Source organism: Procambarus clarkii, chromosome 25, assembly GCF_040958095.1.
Source record: "Procambarus clarkii isolate CNS0578487 chromosome 25, FALCON_Pclarkii_2.0, whole genome shotgun sequence".
Classification (NCBI taxonomy): domain Eukaryota; kingdom Metazoa; phylum Arthropoda; class Malacostraca; order Decapoda; family Cambaridae; genus Procambarus; species Procambarus clarkii.
In genome coordinates, this window is record NC_091174.1 from 30,022,814 (window position 1) to 30,040,939 (window position 18,126).

Sequence of the window (18,126 nt, forward strand, 5' to 3'; positions counted from 1 at the left end):
TCACAGACAGCACTCTGGTAGCTACGCGTAATCTTGACGCTGGGTAGACTTTCATGCCTGGTAAGAATCAGGTCAAGCTGGTGCCAGTGCTTGGATCTGGGGTGTCTCCAAGATAGTCGGTGTTGAGGCTTTGTGCCGGAGAATGTGTTGGTGACACAAAGACCATGAAGACAGCAGAGTTCTAGCAGACGTTGCCCGTTCTCATTCATCCTTCCTATGCCGAACTGACCCAGGCAAGTGGGCCAAATGTTGTGCTCGGCACCCACTCTGGCGTTGAAGTCGCCGAGAATGAACAGTGGCTCCTTTACAGGGATTCTCGCTATGACTCTGTTGAAGTCATCGTATAATTTTTCCTTTGCCTCTGCTGGAGAAGTCAGGGTTGGTGCATATGCACTAATTACATTGACTGGTCCTGTTTGGGAGTGCAGTTGCAGAGACAGAATTCGTTCGGTTTCCCCCATCGGTGGCATAATGTGTCCCAACAGTGCATTCCTGACGGCAAATCCCACACCATGTTCTCTGGTCTCATCTGGAGGTTTTCCTTGCCAGAAGAAAGAGAAGGTCCTCTCTCTAACAGATCCTGATCCTGGAAGCCTGGTCTCTTGGAGAGCAACAATATCCATCTGCAGCTTGCTCAGTTCCCTATCGATGATTGCTGTTTTTCGGGCTTCATTAATTTCTTGCAGGTCGTCAGAGAAACCTGGTGTCAGTGTCCTGACGTTCAATGTGCCCAGCTTTAGGGCAGTTGATATTTTCTTCTTTGGTTTGGTTTTGCTTGGTGCAAAGTTGTCGGGCCACTTGTCGGTTTTCACCCTAAACCCCACGCACCCAGTGAGATTAACGGACCGTGGCGAGGCAACACCTTATTGGCTGGGGTTTGCCCAGCTTGAGGCGGGCGGTAGCTGCCCAGTGGGGCGCGAACGATGACCCCTCCCACCGTCGGAAGCAACCCCTGGCGTCACACTCTTCGCCGATCGAGCAGAAGACTTAAAACCGGTAGACTGTCGCTTCCCGTGTTGGTTCGACGCTTTGAGGCGAAGCTGGAGTGTCCTCTCCAGGGCGCAAAGCCTGGGTAGGTAGATATGGAGGAGAAGCTGTTACCCATGCAGCAGGTCCCCCCTCTCCACGTTGCTGAAATTATCCAATAGAAAGGCAAATGCCAATACGCATGGTTCCAGCAACGTCGCAGGAGCTGCCAGAACGAGGTCGACGTCAACAACGAACTGCCTTAGGGGCTCCAACTCCGGATTTTTCCTCGAGGTTGACTCCTGAAGCCTTTCCCAAAAAAGGGGTATGGCCGCAAGGCAGCGGAGGTTTAAAATCAGGGTTTTCCTTCCCCTAGCTGGGCTGCCTTCCCAGGCTATCGAGTCCCATCTACACGGAGCAATATATATATATATCTCGTACCTAGTAGCCAGAACGCACTTCTCGGCCTACTATCCAAGGCCCGATTTGCCTAATAGGCCAAGTTTTCCTGAATTAATATATTTTCTCTAATTTTTTTCTTATGAAATGATAAAGCTACCCATTTCATTATGTATGAGGTTAATTTTTTTTTATTGGAGTTAACATTAACGTAGATATATGACCGAACCTAACCAACCCCACCTAACCTAACCTAACCTATCTTTATAGGTTAGGTTAGGTTAGGTAGCCGAAAAAGTTAGGTTAGGTTAGGTTAGGTAGGTTAGGTAGTCGAAAAACAATTAATTCATGAAAACCTGGCTTATTAGGCAAATCAGGCCTTGCATAGTAGGCTGAGAAGTGCGTTCTGGCTATTAGGTACGACACACACACATATATATATATATATATATATATATGTCGTACCTAGTAGCCAGAACTCACTTCTGAGCCTACTATGCAAGGCCCGATTTGCCTAATAAGCCAAGTTTTCATGAATTAATTGCTTTTCGACTACCTAACCTACCTAACCTAACCTAACCTAACTTTTTCGGCTACCTAACCTAACCTAACCTATAAAGATAGGTTAGGTTAGGTTAGGTAGGGTTGGTTAGGTTCAGTCATATATCTACGTTAATTTTAACTCCAATAAAAAAAAATTGACCTCGTATATAATGAAATGGGTTGCTTTATCATTTCATAAGAAAAAAATTAGAGAAAATATATTAATTCATGAAAACTTGGCTTATTAGGCAAATCGGGCCTTGCATTGTAGGCTGAAAAGTGAGTTCTGGCTACTAGGTACGACATATATATATATATATATATATATATATATATATATATATATATATATATATATATATATTTATATATATATATATATATATATATATTTATATATATATATATATATATATATATATATATATATATTTATATATATATATATATATATATATATATATATATATATATATATATATATATATTTATATATATAAATATTTATATATATAAATATATATATATATATATATATATATATATATATATATATATATATATATATTTTTTTTCAATAGGGAAGGGAGTACCACCTCTGGCTGGAAGAAGGGGGACCCATAGCCTCGGAGGAAACCACACATAACGCATTGGAGGGAATGTGGTATATATATATATATATGTATATATATATATATATATATATATATATATATATATATATATATATATATATATATATATATATGATGGATAGCTTCATCATTTCATAAGAAAAAAATTAGAGAAAATATATTAATTCAGGAAAACTTGGCTTATTAGGCAAATTAGGCCTTGCATAGTAGGCTGAGAAGTGCGTTCTGGCTACTACGTACGACATGTATATATATATATATATATATATATATATATATATATATATATATATATATATATATATATATATATATATATATATATATATATATATATATATTTTTTTTAGCAATATAGGGAAGGGAGTACCACCTCTGGCTGGAAGAAGGGGGACCCATAGCCTCGGAGGAAACCACACATAACGCATTGGAGGGAATGTAGGTCCCCTCCAATACAGTTTCTGTGTGCTTTATATATATATATATGTGCTCTATATGTATATGTGCTCTTATATGTATATATGTGCTCTATATATATATATATATATATATATATATATATATATATATATATATATATATATATATATATATATATATATATATATATATATATACATATAAGAGCACATATACATATAGAGCACATATATATATATAAAGCACACAGAAACTGTATTGGAGGGGACCTACATTCCCTCCAATGCGTTATGTGTGGTTTCCTCCGAGGCTATGGGTCCCCCTTCTTCCAGCCAGAGGTGGTACTCCCTTCCCTATATTGCTAAAAATATATATATATATATATATATATATATATATATATATATATATATATATATATATATATATATATATATATATATATACATGTCGTACGTAGTAGCCAGAACGCACTTCTCAGCCTACTATGCAAGGCCTGATTTGCCTAATAAGCCAAGTTTTCATGAATTAATTGTTTTTCGACTACCTAACCTACCTAACCTAACCTAACCTAACTTTTTCGGGTACCTAACCTAACCTAACCTATAAAGATAGGTTAGGTTAGGTTAGGTAGGGTTGGTTAGGTTCGGTCATATATCTACGTTAATTTTAACTCCAATAAAAAAAAATTGACCTCTTACATAATAAAATGGGTAGCTTTATCATTTCATAAGAAAAAAATAGAGAAAATATATTAACTCAGGAAAACTTGGCTTATTAGGCAAATCGGGCCTTGCATAGTAGGCTGAAAAGTGCGTTCTGGCTATTAGGTACGACATATATATATATATATATATATATATATGTGTGAAAATGTGAAATAATATGTTCCAACCAGGGCATCGTAGAGAGAATAGAGGGTCTTCTGCCAAATATCCATAAAACTAAACCTGAAGACAGCACACTCCTAGGAGCTCCCCTGGGGTTGAAAACCATCGATGAGGTCCTTGATAAGAAAATCGCCGACCTTAAGAGGATGGATGGGAGGATTGAGGATATTGATGCTCATGATGCACTCTACCTCATCACCAGATGTCTGTCCCTCCCCAGGTTAACCTACTTTCTGAGGTGTTCACCATCTTACAGTAGCCAAAAACTAAGTGAGTATGACCGGTTACTGAAATCAATGCTAGAAAAAGCCCTTAACCTCTCTCTCGATGACCTACAGTGGAAACAAGCCTCTCTTCCCGTAAGACTTGGGGGCCTCGGAGTTCGAACAGCAACGCAAATCACTGTTCCAGCCTTCCTGTCCTCCTCATCAGCATCCGACGACCTTGTGAAGGAAATTCTACCTGCCCACTTACATCAGCTGGCAGGTGTACATGATCCCAATTTTACACGCTGTGCCACAGAGTGGGCCTCTCGTGCAGGCCAATCACCTCAACCACCATCCCCAAAAGCCCACAAGCAATCCAGCTGGGATGGTCCCATTGTAGACCAAGTTGCTGCAGAGTGCCTGGGTGCTGCAACAACACAACACGACATTGCTCGCCTCACAGCAGTAGCAGCACCACATGCAGGGGATTTCCTGTTAGCAACCCCAATCTCGGCAACTGGCACGCGTCTCACACCACACGCCCTCCGAATTGCTGTGGCCCTCCGCCTTGCTGCCCCAATCCACACCAGATATAGGTGTATTTGCGGCGAGGTGGAGGCTGACAGGTACGGCCACCATGGCCTACTCTGCCAAAGCACAGGGGGATGGCACTCGAGGCACAGTGAAGTTAACGACATCATCAAGAGGAGCCTCACCACAGCTGGATGCCCAGCTGAAAGAGAGCCCCGTTACCTAACGCCCCGTAACTCTGATGCTCTTATTGGTCGCCCGGATGGTATCACAGTGAACCCCTGGAAGAATGGCAAGCAGTTGGTATGGGATTACACGTGCGTATCAACCCTGGCTAACACCTACATTAACCTCAGTGTTGCACAACCAGGTGGCGCTGCCACCCACAGGGAAGCAGCCAAATCCCGTAAGTATAGAGAACTGGATCACCACTACAATTTTGTCCCCATTGCTTCTGAGACACTCGGCGCCTGGGGTAAAAGTGCTACCAGTTTTTTGAAGGAACTGGGTTCTAGGCTCATTGAAACAACAAGGGACCCGAGAGCTGCAAGCTTTCTTTTCCAGCGCCTCAGTGTGGCGATACAGAGGGGAAATGCGCACTGCATCCAGGGTTCCTGCCCGCCATCTGAGGAGCTGGAGGAACTCGACAACCTATGACAACCATCTTTGTAACCCATATGTAACTCCTTTTTTGTAACAAAGTTCAAATAAAGTAAATATATATGTGTACATACAAAAGAATGGGGGTGGTAGGAGAAGATAATATTGGTGTTCAGTGAGAAACCACAAGGTCTTCTCTGAATACTTTTTATTTTCTTCTCCGAGGCTATGGGTCCCCACATTGGCACCAGAGGTGGTACCCTCACAAAATAAAAAATAAATATATATATATATATATATATATATATATATATATATATATATATATATATATATATATATATATATATATATATATATATATATATATATATATAATTGAAAACTCACCCTACATGATGGTAATACCATGCCCAAGATTACCATCGGAGTGCCGGTGGGATGATGGGGCATTAGCCTCGGCTACCATCATCTTTTGTCCGGTCATGATGGTCGAGTGGTTAAGGGGTCCTGTACGCCAGTTGCAGAGTTCTCCTGGCAGTATGGGTTCGAGTCAAATCTGGGGTGAGAGTTTTCAGTTGCATATATGCCTGGGGACCGTTCAGGCTTGTTTGCATTTGTGTTCCTCACGTGTGCCCCAAAGAATGAGGTGATTTGATAAAATACCATGCCCAAGATTACCATCAGAGTGCCGGCAGGATGATGGGGAATTAGCCTCGGCTACTATCACCTTTTGTCCGGTCGTGATGGCCTTATATATATAATAAACTAGCAGCACCCGCCACGCGTTGCTGTGGCTCAGTCTGGGTAAGTGGGAAAGAAAGAAAAGGGAGAGCGCAAGTTTTTAATATGCTTAAATTTACAATGCTTGTGGGTATACAATTTTTTTTGTCGTTACATTGTCTGTGGAGATATAGAGATTGTCTGGTTTGCCGACTCTAGAACACGCAACATATAAATGTCCATGTGAGAAGCAATTCGCGTCCAGATATGAACTGCACAATTCTGAAGATTGGCCCTGAGCTTTGTTGATGGTGATTGCAAACGCCAATCGAATTGGAAATGACAATATCTTAAATTTATATGGCATATCTGTTGGAATCATAGGAATGCGATGAATAAGGACATCTTCACCTTTTAAATGTCCTGTCAAGATTGTTGCTTCTACGACGTCGCTGATTAATTTTTTACTGCAAGCCGCGTGGCGTTGCAAAGTTTTGGCTGGTTGATATTTCACAACATGATAATAGGCACACCGATTTCCAATTGCCTTACGTGTGATGGTATCCCTGGCAGATCGAGTGAATTAAAAAATTATGTTGGATAATTAACAGCTTCATCTGCTTCCTCAACAGTGTCGATGGACTTGTATGTGCCTGCCTCGCTCCGAATGTTAGACTGAATAATATTGTTAAGTTCGTGTGCCGGAGGCTTTGGAAATGTTGCACGTGGGAGTTTCAATGAATTGCATTTTCGATGGCAATTTCAAATCCGAGGTAGCAGCTCTTCCACCTGGTAGCAATGTCGCAGCTATTTCGGACGGTGCAAGAGCTAAGTCTATGCGATTTTCGGATCGAAATGCTGCCAGAATCAATCTAATTAGAAGTGTTTTACCAGTTCTTCCTGTCGCATCTAAGAAAATTTCTCAAGCCCGTTATTGACAGTTTGAATTATTTGATTGTAAATGCCTTTTCGCTTAAGCATTAGATTAGGAATATTTGATTGCACATACGACAAAAGATCACCCGTGTTGTAACTTTGTTCATGACGCAATTCTACATTGAATGAAGCAGCAGCAGATCTATTCAGATTCGTCATTTTCAGTTGAGTGAGAACTTTGTTCGCGATTTCTAAGCACAAATCTTCAATCATTATCAACGCTTCGTTGTAGATTTCTGTTGTGAAATCCATGTTCTTATTTGAATTTTCCTTGCATATTCGACATACAATATCTTCAGCATGTGCAATTTATATTTCTCCCATAACTCTGTTGGAGATGAAGGAGAGTCGGTGGTCAATATGACTGCAAACAATGCACGAATTTCATTTGGATGTGACGTGATAGATGCGTCATTAATGCATACATCCCAGTGTCGGTCTTTATCCAATTAATTCAGAGGTTGACATGCACTACGGAAAATGTCATGTGTAACGCCGTTGACAAATCTCAATTGCTGGAAGACGTTGATCCAGGCACATTTACCAACAGCATGCGAAGAAAGAAGCATTCATCTTGATTGGGATGCACTGTGGATGTCTGCTTATCGTAGTTTATTTCAATATGCCAGGTTGTCCGTCGACTCGCTCTCCTCGTTTGCGCCGTTCAAATGATTTTCTACTGGCATTCCATGTGTAAAACGTAGGCACTTCTGAATACAGCATTGTTTTTGTAAATGCGTCATTTTGACATAACATGAAGAAAGCAGTAACCATTGTATCCGACGGATTCATAGCTGTTTGTTGCATATTTGCAGCTGTGAAATAAACGTATTTTCCATTTTCTTGTTTTCTTGTTTCTTGTCTTTTCTTATTTGGTATAAGAAATTAGTTCATCTCATGCCTTAAGTCAGGGAGTGTTAAGATCTAGGGAGTACATTGATTTAGATTTTGTTTAGATTTTGAATAAATTATTTAGTTAGTAATTTGCATTCTTATTATTTCCGTCTTTATGTTTTCATATTGTTCATTGGCCTTTGTCACGTGGTTTCCACGAGTCTGAGTTATGGCTGGGCCGCCAACCCAACAACTATTAAGAGTTCAGCTATCCCTTGTGTTTGTGAGAATTACCCACACTTAACGTAGAGTCTTCCCTCCTATTCCAAATAACTGGGGATCAAGCCCCAAGGTTTATTGAGAGCATAACCGGTCCAGACCTCGGTTATTGCTCCCAGTGGTCTCGTGGTGGCGGCGTAAGGAGATTCTAGAGTTTGCTAGGGGTCTAGTTCCACGTCATAAAGGCTGTAGAATCTTAGCCGGACAAACGGCTTAAGACCACGTGGCGTGGGATTCGGCTTAGAGTAGTAGCTCTGGGGTCCCTTGGATTGAAGAGAAATAAATCAGAATACGGGTAGAGGTAAAGGGGTAAAGGACAGAGAGAGAGCCGATACCCCTCCCGTGTTACAATGGTATTGTATTGTAATGGTTACAATTTTGGTTATGTTTTCAAAACATAACCAAAATATACTAACGAAATATTTCAATTCAAACGCAGATCAAACGCAGAAATTGAGCTGTGTCGATACACAGCTCAATTTCACCACCAATTGCACTAAAAAATAAGAACAGTTAAAAAAACGAAATGAAAAAAGTAACAAATAAACTATACTCACGAAATGAACACTATGGTAAACAACGCTGCTCAATTCCAGGGGAATGTCACACAAAATAATTAAACCAAAATGAAAATAAATCAAAGTCAATGAAAAATCAATTTATCAATGCAATCGGAAACATTGAAATGAAATCGTAACGTATTTTAAATAGCGTGTGTTGCTCTTACATGCAACAGATGGCGCTGTTTTTCCAAAAAAGCATATTTTTACCTGTCACAGGTGTGGCATCTAGACAGTAGGTATATAAAAACATGCACGTATTCGAATGAAACGTTGTGGCAAAATTTCCAAGCAATCGGAGAAGAACTTTCAGAATTTACATCATGTGTTGCTCTTACGTCCTACAGATAGTGCTGATTTTATAAAAAATCATGTTTTTCCTATCACAGGTAAGGCATGTATATAGTAGGTAAATAAAAACACTACTCTATTCCAATGCAACGTTGTGCCAAAATTTCAAAGCATTCGGTAAAGAGGTTTCGAAGATTTCCCTCACATGAAAAACACATGAAAAAAACAGTTTTTCAAAAAAAGCATGTTTTTACCCATCACAGACGTGCCATCTTTATAGTATGAATATAAAAACCTGTTCGGTTGCGAATGGAACGTTGTGTGAAAATTTCAAAGCAATCGGTGAAGAACTTTCGGAGATTAGCGATTTTGAACAAACGAACATTTCCATTTTTATTTATATAGATAAATATATATATATATATATATATATATATATATATATATATATATATATATATATATATATATATATATATATATGTCGTACCTAGTAGCCAGAACGCACTTCTCAGCCTACTATGCAAGGCCCGATTTGCCTAATAAGCCAAGTTTTCCTGAATTAATATATTTTCTCAAATTTTTTCTTATGAAATGATAAAGCTACCCATTTCATTATGTATGAGGTCAATTTTTTTTAATTGCAGTTAAAATTAACGTAGATATATGACCGAACCTAACCAACCCTACCTAACCTAACCTAACCTATCTTTATAGGTTAGGTTAGGTTAGGTAGCCGAAAAAGTCAGGTTAGGTTAGGTTAGGTAGGTTAGGTTAGACTTTTTCGGTCATATTTAATAATATATGTCTACAGGAAAGACTGCTACCAAAATATACTAATATATATATATATATATATATGTCGTACCTAGTAGCCAGAACTCACTTCTCAGCCTACTATGCAAGGCCCGATTTGCCTAATAAGCCAAGTTTTCATGAATTAATTGTTTTTCGACTACCTAACCTACCTAACCTAACCTAACCTAACTTTTTCGGCTACCTAACCTAACCTAACCTCTAAAGATAGGTTAGGTTAGGTTAGGTAGGGTTGGTTAGGTTCGGTCATATATCTACTTTAATTTTATCTCCAATAAAAAAAATTGACCTCATACATAATGAAATGGGTAGCTTTATCATTTCATAAGAAAATAAATAGAGAAAATATATTAATTCAGGAAAACTTGGCTTATTAGGCAAATCGGGCCTTGAATAGTAGGCTGAGAAGTGAGTTCTGGCTACTAGGTACGACATATATATATATATATATATATATATATATATATATATATATATATATATATATATATATATATATATATACATATATATATATATGTTCAACATTTCTCTTGTTAGAGTAATGTCATGGGCTTGTCTCATGTGATTCCTAGGGGCACCAGATTGAAGATGGCATGTCAAACGCCTCGTCAGCTTGGTCGACGTCATACGTATGTACTTACATTGAAGGTTACATCCTTCGTGGGGGCAAGTGTACATGTATACAACGCTTGACTGCTGTAGAGGGTTCTCCGTCGGCTTCGGGCTGTTTTTGATAAGGAGTTCGGAAGTCTTCTTGGTTTTGTAGAATATTATCAGGTTTATGTTTTGGTTAGGGGTAGTGCTTTTTACTCCTTTACGGATTATTTCTTTCATTATTCTTTCCTCTTTTATATGTTCACTGTGCATGGTTGATTTGTAATATAATTTTATTGGGGGTGTTGTGGTTTCTGTTCTAGGTTCTGAATTATACCAACGGTCCAAGTGTCTTCTTATAGCAGCGTTTATTTCCGCGTTGCTATATCCGTTGTTCACCAATACCTGAGTTACTCTTTCAAACTCTCTACTCACGTTGCTCCATTCAGAGCAGTGGGTAAGCGCTCGACGAATATAAGCATTGAGAACACTGGCTTTGTATCTTTGGGGGCACTCACTTCTACCGTTCAGGCATAATCCTATGTTGGTGGGCTTGGTATATACGTTGGTGCTTAAAGAGGTTCCTGTTTTTGTTATTAGTACATCCAAGAATGGCAGACTGTTATTTTCACTATTTTCATGTGTAAATCGGAGTACTGACTCTCTCTCTAAGTGTCTTTTTAGGTCAATTAGTTCATCTGAGTCTTTTACTATTACGAATATGTCATCTACATAACGGCAGTATACAGTTGGTTTTTGTCTGCTACTGAAGACCCTATCTTCGATGGTTCCCATATAAAAATTAGCAAATAAAACTCCTAAGGGGGAGCCCATTGCTACTCCGTCTATTTGTAAATACATGTCTCCTTGTGGACTGATGAAAGGGGCTTCCCTTGTGGACTGATGAAAGGGGCTTATATTACAAATCAACCATGCACAGTGAACATATAAAAGAGGAAAGAATAATGAAAGAAATAATCCGTAAAGGAGTAAAAAGCACTACTCCTAACCAAAACATAAACCTGATAATATTCTACAAAACCAAGAAGACTTCCGAACTCCTTATCAAAAACAGCCCGAAGCCGACGGAGAACCCTCTACAGCAGTCAAGCGTTGTATACATGTACACTTGCCCCCACGAAGGATGTAACCTTCAATGTAAGTACATAGGTATGACGTCGACCAAGCTGACGAGGCGTTTGACATGCCATCTTCAATCTGGTGCCCCTAGGAATCACATGAGACAAGCCCATGACATTACTCTAACAAGAGAAATGTTGAACAAGAATACTTGCATAATAGATATATATATATATATATATATATATATATATATATATATATATATATATATATATATATATATATATATACATATATATATACATATATATTTATATATATATATATATATATATATATATATATATATATATATATATATATATATATATATATATATATATATATATATATGTATTGTATGTTTTGTTTTATTTTATTGCAATGCTACAGTTTACAGAGAACACACACACAAATATATAACAATTAAACAATCAGCGTTCGAAGACCTCGTCCAGCTCCTCGGAGGCTGGGTGCGTACCCAGGATACAGCACGCATTTCCCCTCTGTACTGCGACACTGAGGCGCTAGAACAGGAAACTGGCTGCTCGTGGGTCTCTAGTTTTCCCAATGAGTTCCTCGCCAACCTCCTTTAAAAACTTGAGTGCACATTTACCCCAGGCGCCCAGAGTCTCAGAGCCTATCGGCACGAACCTGTAACAACGTTCTAGGTCTCTGTACTTGTGGGTTTTCTGGGTCTCCCTGAAGGTGGCTGCCTCACCTCCCTCCGCTGAGCTGTAACGTAAATAGGCATCAGCCAAAGTAGATGCACAGGTGTAATCCCATACGACCTGTTTACCTTCCCTCCATGGCTGCAGGGTGACTCCATCTGGGCGTTTTTGGCTGTTGTCAGGTCTGCACAACTGGGGTTCCCTTTGTGCTGGACACACAGCTGTAGCCAAACTTCTCTTGATGATGTCATTGACTGCTTCGTGTCTGGCAATCTTTCCCTGTGTCTTACGACAGATGAGACCATGGCTGCCGTCTTGGTCTGCCCGTGCATGGCCGCAAATACACCGGTGTTCGGTGGAGATAGGGGCGGCAAGGCGCAGAGCAACACCAATACTTAGGGCCCGATGGTCCAGGCGGGTGCCCAAGGCGGAATTAGGGACTGCCAACAGTCCAAATGCCAACAGTCCTGTTGGCATTTTTGTCTGTACAGACAAAAATCAGAAGATACAATTGACGATTTACTATAAAACCAAGAAAACGGCCAACCTACTCATGAGAAACTCTCCAGACACAAAGCAGAACGCTTTAAAAGAGACCAATGTCGTCTATGAATTCAAATGCCCACTTGGGGACTGTAAGCCTCAAAGAATTCAGTATATAGGCAAGACAACAACATCTCTTTCCAGGCGATTAACGATGCATAAGCAACAGGGCTCCATTAAGAAACATATAATCTCTTCCCACAACCAGACCATCACCAGAGAAGTCTTAACAAAAAACACGGAAATCATCGATAGATACAGCGATAGCAGGCGGCTTGGTATCTGCGAGGCACTACACATTAAGAAGTCAACACCAGCAATCAACAGCCAATTAATGCACAACAATATTCTACCCACTTCAAGACTCCGCACCAATATAGAAGCATCAAGAAATATGGGCCAATAGGCCCTTTGCAGTTACATCCATTCTTCCCTTTAACTTACAAAATATTATACCCATTGTTTCGTGTTCTGTCTTGTGTTAAAAGTTTGTTTTCACCTCATCCAAAACTGTTGTAACATATCCCTCACCCAAATGCAGGTATAAAATGGAAGCTGTTTGAACTCTGTTCAGTTATAGTTGTGTGTGTGTAAACTAAAGTCTTTGAAAATGTAATAAGTTTTGCGAATAAGTTTTTCAAGTGTCGCGTCAGACTAGAAATAAAAATGAATTTTGGAGAATTGATTTTTCAGTTACCATCAACAGTGAAAAGAAATATAAGAAACATAGAGAAAAATCGTGTTAAAATCATTAATCTTACTTTTTCGGTCATATTTAATAATATATGTCTACAGGAAAGACTGCTACCAAAATATACTAAAATACTAATATATATATATATATATATATATATATATATATATATATATATATATATATATATATATATATATATATATATATGTTTATATATATGTATACATATATATGTCTGTGGTGTTTGATCCTATAACTTATATATATATATATATATATATATATATATATATATATATATATATATATATATATATATATATATATATATATATATATATATATATATAGGATCTGTCTCATATGGGCCAAAAGGCCTCCTTCTCATTTTTACTCACGAGTTATATGTTACATTCAATCAAGACCTCGAGTCTCTTAAAATATTTGCTCTGATCATCACATTTTATTTAAGCTCTCAAATGCTATTCAATCAGGCCTATATAATTGATCAATATCTTTCAGCTAGAGTTCACCGATTTCTTAACTTTGAACAGTTTATATAAACATTATTAGACTAGTTGATCATAATGAGTATCTGGTAATTGGCTCAGTTTCTGCTGTTGGGAGCTCTTTTGACTTGTGATCATTGTCCTTCACACTCAGGTATAGCATAATAGAACGGGACGGAGCGAAGATCTTAAGCATGGTGGAAGAGAACAAGACGTTACTGAAGGTGTGTGACGGCTCCAGACACTGGGACAGGTACCTGCTCTTCCTGGACCACATGATAACTCGGGGCCTGGTGGACGCCGCCAGTTGCAGGTGCGCACTTACTGCTGCCTCTTCCGTCCCAACTGTATAGTTCCCACACTGAGTGATAACATCTGCTGGCCCACAGCCTGGCACTTACCCAAAACACTCTTCTCTTAAAATTGCGCATTTTATGGAGAATATTAAATATTAATACAATTCATCATTATGTTTCGTGTGGCAGTGAGTTTCATACTATATTGTATGGGGAAGGGCGGGGGTGTAGAGGAAGCGAGGTTCATGGCAGCTTATGTTGTAGCTGCCATGAACCTCACAGCTTTCTCACCGTGGCGGGCACCGCTTCCAAGGTTCATTAAGCGATCAATTACACTCGAGTTTATTGTGGGCAATGTTTATTTACTGCCTCCAATGAAAATATGAATATCTTGTTTAAAAAGATTACTCAGAAAACTCTCAACTAATAGAAACACCAATGTCTATATAAATTGTCTAAATGGTTTATTATCGAGGTCGTCACCTACTATTTACCTGCCAGCAATGTCATTCTACTGACTTCTTTTCTGTCTATTTATTATACCGCAAACTATGAAGAAGCTCCTGTAACAACACTGTAAACAGAAGGAAAAATAAAACATTTTCTTTCTCGGCTAATTGGTATTGTTATCTCTCAGTCTCTTCTACCTGCTGGACAACTGTGAACCACGAGTGAACCAGTTCCCGTTGCTGGAGGCTCGGCTGGAGCTCCAGGACACCCACCTCATCATCACTCCCTCCCCTGAGGAGCTGGGGGCCCTGGCTGAGACACTAGTTAGTGATATCCTTCACGCCTCTACCCTCGTCCCGCGCCTCGCCACCCACCTCCACGCCACTTACCTGGTGCGTACCTGCGTTAAGTATCTTGGTTGTGTACCTGCTGCTTATTGGTACATCTACACCTAGTATTGTACCGTCAGAAAATCCTTCGGTGTTTCCTGATAAATGAATTAGATACTAATTAATACTGGGGGATAACATACGGTGTTTATAATTCTTCACAAAAATAATCAACCACTGAGAAGTAGACACTTGAGGAGAAACTCTCAGTGTAACTTTCCATTCATGTTATTTTGTTTCACATGAAGATGGTCACACACATGGGGAGATTATATAATGGAGCTCTCCTCTACTTCCTACAATAGTCACACGCAATAAATAGAAAAGAAAACCTCTGAAGGTTGAAGATAACGCTGCTGCAAAGCTTACGGATTACTCATTAATTTAGGGTCTTTATGACAGTAAGTTTAATAATAAATTTTGATGAGAAGAGTTTCAGGGAAATTGAACAGTGTTATTTCTCTGTCTGTCTGTAACAGCCTGATGTGGTGAAAGACGAAGAGATAATAGACCTGAAGGAGATCCTGCTTGAGAGGTTTCGAATAGTGGCGACTAAGTCGGCAGAACACAGAGATCAGTTCCTGCAGCACCAGGCACTCTGGAAAGACCGACGTAGCGAGATGCTTGATAAGTTCCTCTCCTCCGGCGACAACGGAGCCCAGCCTTCCCTGGCGCAGTTCAGACAACAGGTACGGCCACTGCAAGATACAATACAGTTTCTTGCTGCACATGAGCAACACCCTTCACTAAATTAACATTTTATACTTTGTTCATAACATACACGAATTTAAATTTGTTACAAATGAGTAGTTTTAAGTGATATAAGACAAGACTAAAATTTAGACAGGTATATTAGAAACCAGATACCAAATAAAATATTTTTAACCTCAAGGATTAACATGAATGTGTTTCAAATATTGTTCTCCGATGCAATATAATAGTTTTGCTAAATTGTACTTTAAGGCTCTTGACAGGTTTTTGAAACTGACTTAATAAAATGTTGCAACATAGTTAATTGTTGATTTACGATACATTTGAAATATCAGATTAAAAAAGTGTTTCACTTCCAAAAATTCAAACGAATCCACATGTGGACGTTAAGTACATACTTTGCGGCCACATGTGGACGTTAAGTGCACACTTTGTGGCCACATGTGGACGTTAAGTGCACACTTCGTGGCCACATGTGGACGTTAAGTGCACACTTTGTGACCACATGTGGACGTTAAGTGCACACTTTGTGGCCACATGTGGACGTTAAGTGCACACTTTGTGACCACATGTGGACGTTAAGTGCACACTTTGTGGCCACATGTGGACGTTAAGTGCACACTTTGCGGCCACATGTGGACGTTAGGTGCACACTTTGCGGCCACATGTGGACGTTAAGTGCACACTTTGTGGCCACATGTGGACGTTAAGTGCACACTTTGTGGCCACATGTGGACGTTAAGTGCACACTTTGCGGCCACATGTGGACGTTAAGTGCACACTTTGCGGCCACATGTGGACGTTAAGTGCACTCTTTGTGGCCACATGTGGACGTTAAGTGCACACTTTGTGACCACATGTGGGCGTTAAGTGCATATTTTGCACCCACATGTGGACGTTAAGTGCATACTTTGCGGTTGATCTTCCTTTGTATCTCCGATGTGTTAAGTTGTGGATCTTAATCAGCAAAATGCTTTAACACTTTCCACTGTTTCGTTGAGCATCCTTGACACTACCTTTATGGTCATATATGACAGTGCATCGGTGAACACTGTTGACACTGCCTGGACGGGCACCTCTGACACTACTTAAGGTGGGGGAGGGGGTGGGTAGCACTTTGATACTTCATCTTTGACAGTCCTTGCTTGGCACCTTTGGAAATATTTCTGTAGTGGTGGCTACCATTGACACTGCTTTCACGACCGTTTAGTCATAGACAGTGTTAAAAATTCTACCTTTCTTTGCTAGATTGACCGCTACGAGGCCCTCTACACTGAGCTAGAGGGCATCGAGACCACTGTGGTGTTTGACAAGTGGTTCCGTCTAGATGTGAGGCCCTTCAAGCACAGCCTGCTGGCCAACACCAAGAAGTGGGCTCGCATGTACAAGCAGCACCTCATCAGTCAAGTCACAGACAGGTTAGCAACTGAGATGATTCACAGTTTATATCATGTCACTCGAACAAACGCCATAAGAGGGGATCCTATAACTTATATAAAGCTCAAGACATGGGTTGGTACAGCTATATTGATGAGATATTTATATGTTGGAGGGATAGTTGGCAGTCTTTCTCTCAGTTCTTTGACAGGATGAACGCTCTAGTTCTGTATATCAGTTTTAAAGTTGAATGGGAATAAGATGATAAATTGGCCTTCCTAGACATCTTAGTAATAAGGGGTAACACCTCGCTGAGTTACCACTGTGTACCGGAAAGATACACATTTACGTAATTATCTGTATTACTTCAGCAATCATGCCAAGAATTAAAACGGTGTACTATAGTATAGGGTTGTGTGGTTTCATTGCCATAGATCTGTAGATATCTGTATGGTTTGGTACAGATTTCTACATCTGTAGATATCTATATGGTTTGGTACAGATTTCTACATCTATAGTTATGTATTTGGTATGTATTTCTACATCTATAGATATCTACATCTATAGATAAACTATTTGGTAAAAATATGTAGCCGATTTTTATGCTTATGGCTTGCTAACCATGACCAATCTGCAGACGAGGAGTCACAATAACGTGGCTGAAATATGTTGCCCAAACCACACACTAGACAGTGAAGGGACGACGGATGACGAAACGTCGTCGTCCCTTCACTTTCTAATGTGTGGTTTGGTCAACATGACCAATCTGCTTTTCTTAACCGCATTAACTCGCTGGTCCCATCTATCAAATGCACGAGTGAGAATGAGGAGACTGGTAATCTTTTCTTGGCATTATGATCCATAGTCAATAGGTATTTTAAACTTAATATGTATAGGAAACCTACAAATGTCTGTTCCTGGATTTAACACTAACACTAGTGGTCTAGACGAGGACAGGAAGCCGGCGGCTAGTGAAAGGTTTGCCATTGTTCAACATCATTTGCCTTGATGTTTGAAAGAGCATTTATATTCAAATCATCATATTAACGCTAAACGTGCGATATTTACTGAATGTTTCTCAGAGCCGTGAGGATTTGCAGGCCGGAATTTGTTGATAACGAGTTGGCTAAGATAC

The 18,126-nt window shown here is 39.5% G+C and overlaps 1 protein-coding gene across 1 annotated transcript in view; it reads left to right on the plus strand.

The window, feature by feature from the left end:
• LOC123756316 (dynein beta chain, ciliary) overlaps nt 1-18,126 on the plus strand; it is a 98,021-nt gene that overhangs the window by 65,606 nt on the left and 14,289 nt on the right. Inside the window, exons 7-10 of the mRNA XM_069331019.1 lie at nt 13,923-14,081; nt 14,702-14,906; nt 15,383-15,592; nt 16,863-17,032. Coding sequence (XP_069187120.1) covers nt 13,923-14,081; nt 14,702-14,906; nt 15,383-15,592; nt 16,863-17,032 — 744 coding nt within the window. The remainder of the gene's footprint in view (nt 1-13,922; nt 14,082-14,701; nt 14,907-15,382; nt 15,593-16,862; nt 17,033-18,126) is intronic.